At 41.7% G+C, this 7,342-nt stretch overlaps 1 protein-coding gene across 3 annotated transcripts; it reads left to right on the forward strand.

Moving 5' to 3' along the window:
- The first annotated feature begins 664 nt into the window (after positions 1 to 664).
- On the forward strand, positions 665 to 4,757 carry ptges3a (prostaglandin E synthase 3a (cytosolic)). Of its 3 annotated transcripts, none has more exons than XM_076026398.1 (8): positions 665 to 970; positions 1,305 to 1,418; positions 1,589 to 1,655; positions 1,752 to 1,850; positions 2,538 to 2,627; positions 2,712 to 2,768; positions 3,006 to 3,064; positions 3,855 to 4,757. In XM_076026398.1, coding segments are annotated over exons 1-7 (471 nt in total). In that variant the 5' UTR covers positions 665 to 968; the 3' UTR covers positions 3,048 to 3,064; positions 3,855 to 4,757. The 3 variants fall into 3 exon arrangements, with proteins under 3 accessions (XP_075882513.1, XP_075882514.1, XP_075882512.1); XM_076026399.1 differs by having other exon boundaries at positions 666 to 970; positions 3,006 to 3,030; XM_076026397.1 differs by lacking the exon at positions 3,006 to 3,064 and having other exon boundaries at positions 667 to 970.
- The last annotated feature ends 2,585 nt before the right edge of the window (positions 4,758 to 7,342 follow it).

Below are 7,342 nucleotides of genomic sequence, written 5' to 3' on the forward strand. Positions count from 1 at the left end.
AAAGCAGTACATGCCTAATGCATTCCTTATGTACCAAAACTATATTGACAAACAAAACTCCATCCTGGATTTGTTATTGAAAATCTGTGAGGCAACATATTTCACATTCGCTGTAGTAATTTCTGTTTTTTTAAAAAACTGCCAGGAATATATTTTATTTCCCTGTTTCCTTTGTGTATATCAGATATATATAGATATATATTAATTATCTCCCTGTATCTATGCATTGAGCCTTCCCTCCACCCCCTTTTTAAATAAAGCAAGAAAATACATATGCAGAAGACCACCTTCTAAAAAATAATATTAATATTAATATTGATATTATTATTATTAATATTATTATTATTATATTATTATTATTATTATTATTATTATTATTATTATTATTATTATTATTATTATTATTATTGGTGGTAGTAGTAATAGTAGTAGTAGTAGTAGTATTTATCGGTAGCATCAACAACAGAAAATAAAACTGCTTCTTTTTTACTTTCTTTTATTTATTTTTTTTTTCCTTTTTTTTATTTTTTATTATTATTTTTTTTTAACAAAAATCCTGAACATTTAAAACAAACAAACAAAACAATCACATCACTGCCCTTCTTGTCACGATTCTATACTGCTGGTGTCGCTCTTGCGCCGCTATGAAATCTCGGGTGCACAGGCATGAGGCGTTCACGGTCCCGTCATTCTAGAACCGTCTTGAACGACTTGGAGTGGCCGTTACCCGCAGCCCACGCCCGTCACAGGCGGCTGATACCGCGAGCCGCGAGAGATCAAGGAAAACCCGCGACGTTTGGAGACACGCACGCGATGCATGTATAGCGAGACGCTAGCCGTTAGCCGCTAAGGTTTCAGTCCTCTTTACATCCCCATCCGCCCCCGGACTCAGAGGGCTGCTCGCTCGTGTTACTGCCTGCTCCGTGAATCGAAGAGGGACGACTCGTTTAATTGCTAAAAGCGCAGAGATGTAAGTTCTGTACACATGTGCTTGCACATGGTGGTTACGTCGCCGACTAGCTGCAGCATCACGCAACCTAGGAGCTAGGATTAGCTAAGTGGGCTAAGCGCGGCAGCAGTTAGTGGTGCAACGATAACAACGGTTTTTTGGGGGGTTAAAGTGTGTGTGTGTCATACTGTTTCAGTCACTCTTTCACGGTCACAGCCAGCTTCTCCAACGACAACGTGAAATAAAATGGGCCCACAAGACGACGTTATAACGCGATATTAATGCCGAATTGCCGTAACAATCGGAAGTTCTCGTATATTCACTCGTTGTTACACCCTTATCATCCCTCTGCTAGGCAACCTGCAGCAGCAATGTGGTATGACAGACCGGCGGCGGTTTTTGTCGAGTTCATTGTGGAGGACAGCAAAGATGTGCTGGTCAAATTTGACAAGTGCAAGTTTGACTTCAGGTGAGTTGTAGTGCTGCGTGATGGACCCGAGTCATCTTTCAAGGAACGTTTCTTCCATCATGTGTTCTTGATACACTGTGTAATGAAGAGAGAGTGGGTTAAATCTAAATGCTATTGTGCGTTGTACTGAGTTGTTGGTTTTAAGTGTGATGACTTGTATTTTCTGACAGCTGTGTCAGCGGGTCGGACAAGAAGCTGGAGAACTCAGTGGACTTGTTTGGAGAGATTGACCCCAAGGTATGTTTTTAGATTTTATGTTTTTTCTGCAGTTAAAAAAAAAGAAAGAAATATTCTTACATGAGTCGTCATGCAACCTTCTGTTATACCATGCAGGAATCCAATTACAAACACACAGTAAAATCTGTGTTGTGCTGTTTGCGGAAAGCAGAGGGTGGAAAACCATGGCCACGACTTACCAAAGACAAAGCAAAGGTAAACGTTTTTCCAAACAACACCGATCTTGTACGTTCACAGCGAGCTCCACTGGCCCGCATGGACGTATGCACGATGAAACTGCATCGCACCGTGCGGTGCTTATGAATCAAATCCGGTTCACAAGAATAAAATGTCATTAGTATGTGCCAACGGAATTTTGGCCTCTCTCGATCTCTGATCTTGCCCCTCGCAGTGAGACACAGAACCACCATCTTGAAGACACAAACAAAAGTTATCGCTGCATCTTTTTCATGATGCCCATCTTTCACCCTGGGTGGCCAGAAACGACACAGTGTTTCACTGGCCTTAAAAGAGGTCAGAGGCTCCCAACGTAAGTGTATAATCCTCCGGATGTGCACACTAATCGGGGTCTGTAGACAACAAAAAGCTGCCCTGGTTGGAGCTTTTACTCTAAAGTGGCGATTCGACAGACGCAATATTCTGCAGATAATTTGGTGATGAAATGTGACGCATTAAGAAAAAGAAACAGCACGTCATTAATCTGTCCTGGCTGGTGTTGTGTTCACACACATCCAACAACTTCAAAACACTGCGGCAAAGCTGTGATTTGCACATTCATGTGGGTTATATATTCAATATCCCTTTAACGTGTAAACATAGAAGCCACAATTGCTGTACTTGTTCTAGATCCGTTTTGTTTTTGTTTTGTGTTTTTCCGCTCAGGTCAACTGGCTAAAGGTGGATTTCGGGCACTGGAAGGAGTGGGAAGATGACTCTGATGACGACATGTCCAGGTTTGACAAGTTCTCAGAGGTGAGATTGGTGGACTGGTAAAGTGTGTAGATGTGTGTAGTGTGTCTGCTCGCGTTGATTTCATCTTTCTTTCTCCGTCCTCAGATGATGAACACCATGGGAGGAGACGATCTACCCGAGTTAGATGGTATTGCTGATGAGGTATGTTTTATTGCACGCCTTTCATTGCTGCAAAAAAGCTACTTTTGTGAATCACTAGGATGATGTCGCGACATAGTTTACATTTTTTTAAAAAGGTGGCCTGCAAAAAAAATGAGTGTTTAAGATTCTTCACAGTATCCACAGAAATCGAGCTAAGGATTTTGAGACAACTTGTTAATGAAAGCCTACCAAGTGAAACATAGTGTGACGTAATGAACACTCTCTGTTTTGCAACAGGATTCTGCAGACGGTGACGATGAATGTAAGTCATTTCCGTAATCACACATTTTCAAGTGGTAAGAAAGCAAGTTTGAAGCTTATAAACTCTTGTGTAAACTCTTAAAGGCTTACACAATTCAAAAAAACAGCCAAGCAGTGACAGTGCCGTTTGCACTGCATCCAGGGAGTGTAAGCGTGCGGCTTCATACAATGCATGATGCAAAATCCCTCTTTGTCAGTTTCTGCCTCTCCAGCTTGTCAGTTCGCTTCCTGGAAATTGGAAGTCAATTCTTAATTCCATGTGCTTGCTCTCTGCTTGGTCAGAATGCCTGCGCTAAAAATTTAATCAATCCAATTAAATTAGTCGTAATAAATTGGACATTTTTTTACACAGGTTTTTTTTTTTTTGTTAACCTAGAAGAAGTTAGTTTTAAACATTTTCTTTTTTAAATTGAAACGTGACGCATTAGAAGTCAATTTAAAGAGGATAAATGTCGAGGGTGTTTTTTATTTTCTCTAATGTAAAAATTGTTCACATTGGACCCTCAACATTATTCAAGGGTTAAATAATGTGTTCCTTGCACATTTTTCATTGTGAAATTTAGGTTCTCAGGAAAGAAACGCAGCTCATTAATTAATCGTTAATCGATCAATAAGGTCAATCAACTAGCAATTAATGAATTGATCGGTAATTTGCATTTCTAATAGGGAACCATTCTCAAGGAAAGGATCATTTTACATCGTGCTCTGTTTGTTTCGACATGAACATTGGTAGCTAATGTTCAGTCGTTCTGACATGCCCACACACACACACACACACACACACACACACACACACACACTAATCACTCTGGTCTCTTCTTTCAGAAATGCCCAACATACAATTGGCGAACGTGGGTGCAACTTCAGTTAGTGAACAAAGTGAGTTAAGTTTGTTAAAGAAGGAAGATGAAGTTAGACGTGAGGCGGCAGCCACGTTGGGCAAGGAACCTATAATCCACACAGTTTCCAAAGCGGAGCACTCCAAGGGAGCGACTGCTGATCTAAGACGTGTGCAGACATCCATCGTGACACACAGTGCTGTGCTTTGCTGTTCTGCATGAACAAATCTGTTCTAATGAAAATGTTCCTGTTCATGACTGTTCAACGGGGTGTTCCGACGTCAAAATGCCTCCTTCTCCGTTCATTTCTTTGTTGGTTCCTTGTTTTTGTTTTTGTTTTTGTTTTTGTTTTTGTTTTTGTTTTTTGGAGGACCTCTGATGATAAACGATGCAGCTTTTAGTTTCTATAAATGAAAACGTTAGACACATAATATTTTAAAAGGTGTAATTTTTGATGACATTTTCTCCTTTAATGTTTGTAATATTTTGCTCCTTTAATTTATAATACATTTCTGCTTCAACGGTTTTCAGATTTATTGCCAATACCTGATATTGAACTGGTTTCAGTTTCAAAATATTTCTGCAATTAAAATAAACTGTTATTCAAGTGCAGCTTGTATTGATATTTAGTATCAGATATGATCAAACCTTTGCATCCTTAAGTATTGACGATTTTGGGTTAGCGTTCTGAGAAAAAAAACAACTGGGAAAACAAAAGAACAGCATCATTTTTAGTCCACCCCATTAGTTCCCTGTAGCTTTTGCAACAAACGTGACAACTATGCTTTGGAGGCTTTGTGTGTCTAATTTCACACATGTTGCACACCTTTTTGTCTTAACCTGTGGGCGTTTGGGGATTCATTTGTAATAAACTTTTCCAGACATTGAATTCAAGGCCTTGTGTTAATACCCCCAAATTTCGGAATAAAGCTGTATCACTTGCAGCTGGGAAAGCAAATCCTGGTGGAGCTGTAGTGAGAGCTCAGCGGTTCTGTCTTTTTAAAAGGCTATTTGCTAAAACAAGAAGGTGTCCATTAATGTTTTTCAAATAAATGTGGAGAATGAGCTTTTTTTTAAGAAGCTTCTATTGCCATGGGCAATTCTGATAAAAAATTAATTGTTAAATAAAGAAATAAATCTTACTCTTAGTCATCCGCCTGTTAAACATTTGCAGAGCTCAACAATTCAACATTTCTTCTCTACTGAAATCAACTTGAAACCATGTGAAAGGCCATTCTTTCTTCCCCCAGTCCACAGAAAGAGGAACCATCTGAGTTTCTCAACATTTGCCAAAGTGACTGCAGTAGGACTGGATAAGAGCAATGGCCATCTCTTCAACAATTTCATGCAGAACCTCTGTGTAGCTCTTTTGTTTTGCTGCTCATTCTTGGTTCTTTTCAACAGTGCAAGACAATCTAGGGAATTTCCACTCACTTTTTTTTAAATAACACCCAAGAAGAACATGAGGTTAGTGTGAAAAATGTATCTTTTGTCACCCATGAAACGACACAAAGCCCGAAGTTCTTTGGAGACGGCACACAGCGCATCCCTGGATTTTTCACAGCACTTTGTCAGGTTAGAGCCTGATTCCAAAATCCATTATTTCCTCCAAAATCAGTTCACAATACTCCCAAGTTTAAATGCATATTGAACTTTCTGGGAGTGTATCCAAAGTAGAAAAGAAAATATAACTTACACGAGTACACAGATTCATGTGTGCATTCAGGCCAAAGAGTTCAATCATTGTTTTGTCGCCTCTTATAAGCAGATGTATGTCTTTCCAAATCATCTCCAATCAACTAAATTTAGCACAGGTGCTTGAAATAAAATAAGAGGCCGTTATATTCTGTCATCAACTTCAGTGCACGGGAATATAACATGTTCCAGATCAAAATAACTGCATAAAGTAACTCACAATGCCTCGGTTCATGTGACATGCAGTGCAAATCTTTCACCACTGGGTGGCGAGTGCGAGCCAGAACATCCGCTCCACTGTGACATATTTGGAGGGAGGGGGCTTTATGTTAATATGCACATGTCAGCGGTCTAACGGCAGGAAACAGAAAAAGAGAAAACACAATGCAAGCACCTTTTCAAACACAGTACCCTGTAAAAACTAAACTGTGGGCTTAAATCCACAAAAGGTGGCTTATCAGTGATGGAGGCGAGGGGCTCACGAGCAGGACACAATAGTCATCACAAAAGGGCTGCAGTAACTTGGCAAGCTAACAAAGTAGCGACCACATTAACAGTTGGGTTTATTTTTCTTACATTTTGGGAACGTAGTTTATAGTTAGAGAGTGACGCGACAACTTTAGCAGGTTTCCGCTTGTGGGGCTGATGTTTCCATCTGTGGGCCGAATGTCTCACAATGATGCACAAGTCTTGCAAACTCCAAACTACTTGGATGTCACACTGGTCTGCCTCCCCAGAGTATGAGCTCAGAAGGAGTTTTTTTTTAAAAAGACAACAACAAAAAAATCTAAAAATATCTACCATCTGGACGCAGTGGGACGAGGAGACTCCACTGAGTCAACGGTGACAGTCAAACAAAAACAGATCATTGAAAGCGGCTGAAACTGTGGCTGCCAGCAGTTTTTGTTTGCATGCATGAAAGGAGAGAAGCATTTAGCTCAGCATAATCCTTTCAGAGGGCGGCGGCGGCCGTCCCTCTGGCTGCCCTGGTCAGCACGATGCTCCAGTGCAGAAGCTCAATGGCCCGGCCCTGCTCACCCCTCTTCCTCTCCAGCCCTGGATTTTCCACCGCTTTATCTGACCTGAGCCTGCAAACCCGACCCAACGACCCGCACACACATACACACACGCACACACGCACGCACGCACAATGCCAGAACAGTGCCCAATCATTTCTGCTGCCACCAAACCCGATTGGTATCAATCTGGAAGCGGACAAGTGGAGAAATTGAGAAATTTCTCGTGCTTGGAGAGCCTCAGACTGGGGTGAATGCAAAATGTTGATTGTACAGTAAAAAGTGGAGACAACACGGAAAGGGTGGGGGGATGGGTGGAAGGGAGTGGATTGGGTTCAAGGATGGGGAAATGTTGAAATTGTTGAAAAAGCAAGAAAATACACCACACTGCTCACATGCCGATTCGTTTTTTTTATTCATTCTTCAGGTTAGGAGGGTAAGTGCGTCTTTTTTCCACGGGAGGTTTCTTTTTTTTAGTCTGCCGCGCTCCGAATGGGATTCATCACAAAAAACGTCATTTCCCAACGATTTCGTACCACCTCAGCCGCGGCCGCAGCGCTTGAGCGTTCCTCAATGTCCCTGAGGCCTTGTGTGCGCGTCTGACCCGCGCTCCCCTCACAGCGAGGCCAAGGCAAGACAAGGGTTAACCGAATTTGTTTTGATTTGTTGCATTGTGCGGTGGCCCCGCCCCACCGCCCCCCGGAGCCTGGGGTCGGGCTGCTGTGGCCCGGCCGGGGGAGTTATAAAAGGGTCCCCGGGCTCC

This window comes from Nelusetta ayraudi, unplaced genomic scaffold (genome assembly GCF_046127955.1).
Source record: "Nelusetta ayraudi isolate G7.1 ecotype Tasmania unplaced genomic scaffold, CSIRO-AGI_Nayr_v1 ptg000019l, whole genome shotgun sequence".
Taxonomy (NCBI): domain Eukaryota; kingdom Metazoa; phylum Chordata; class Actinopteri; order Tetraodontiformes; family Monacanthidae; genus Nelusetta; species Nelusetta ayraudi.

Coding starts and splice junctions, on each gene's coding strand:
- ptges3a (XM_076026397.1), top strand. Junction 2,628..2,711: donor GGTTTGACAAGTTCTCAGAG/GTGAGATTGGTG, acceptor CTCCGTCCTCAG/ATGATGAACACCATGGGAGG. Junction 2,769..3,854: donor TAGATGGTATTGCTGATGAG/GTATGTTTTATT, acceptor CTCTTCTTTCAG/AAATGCCCAACATACAATTG.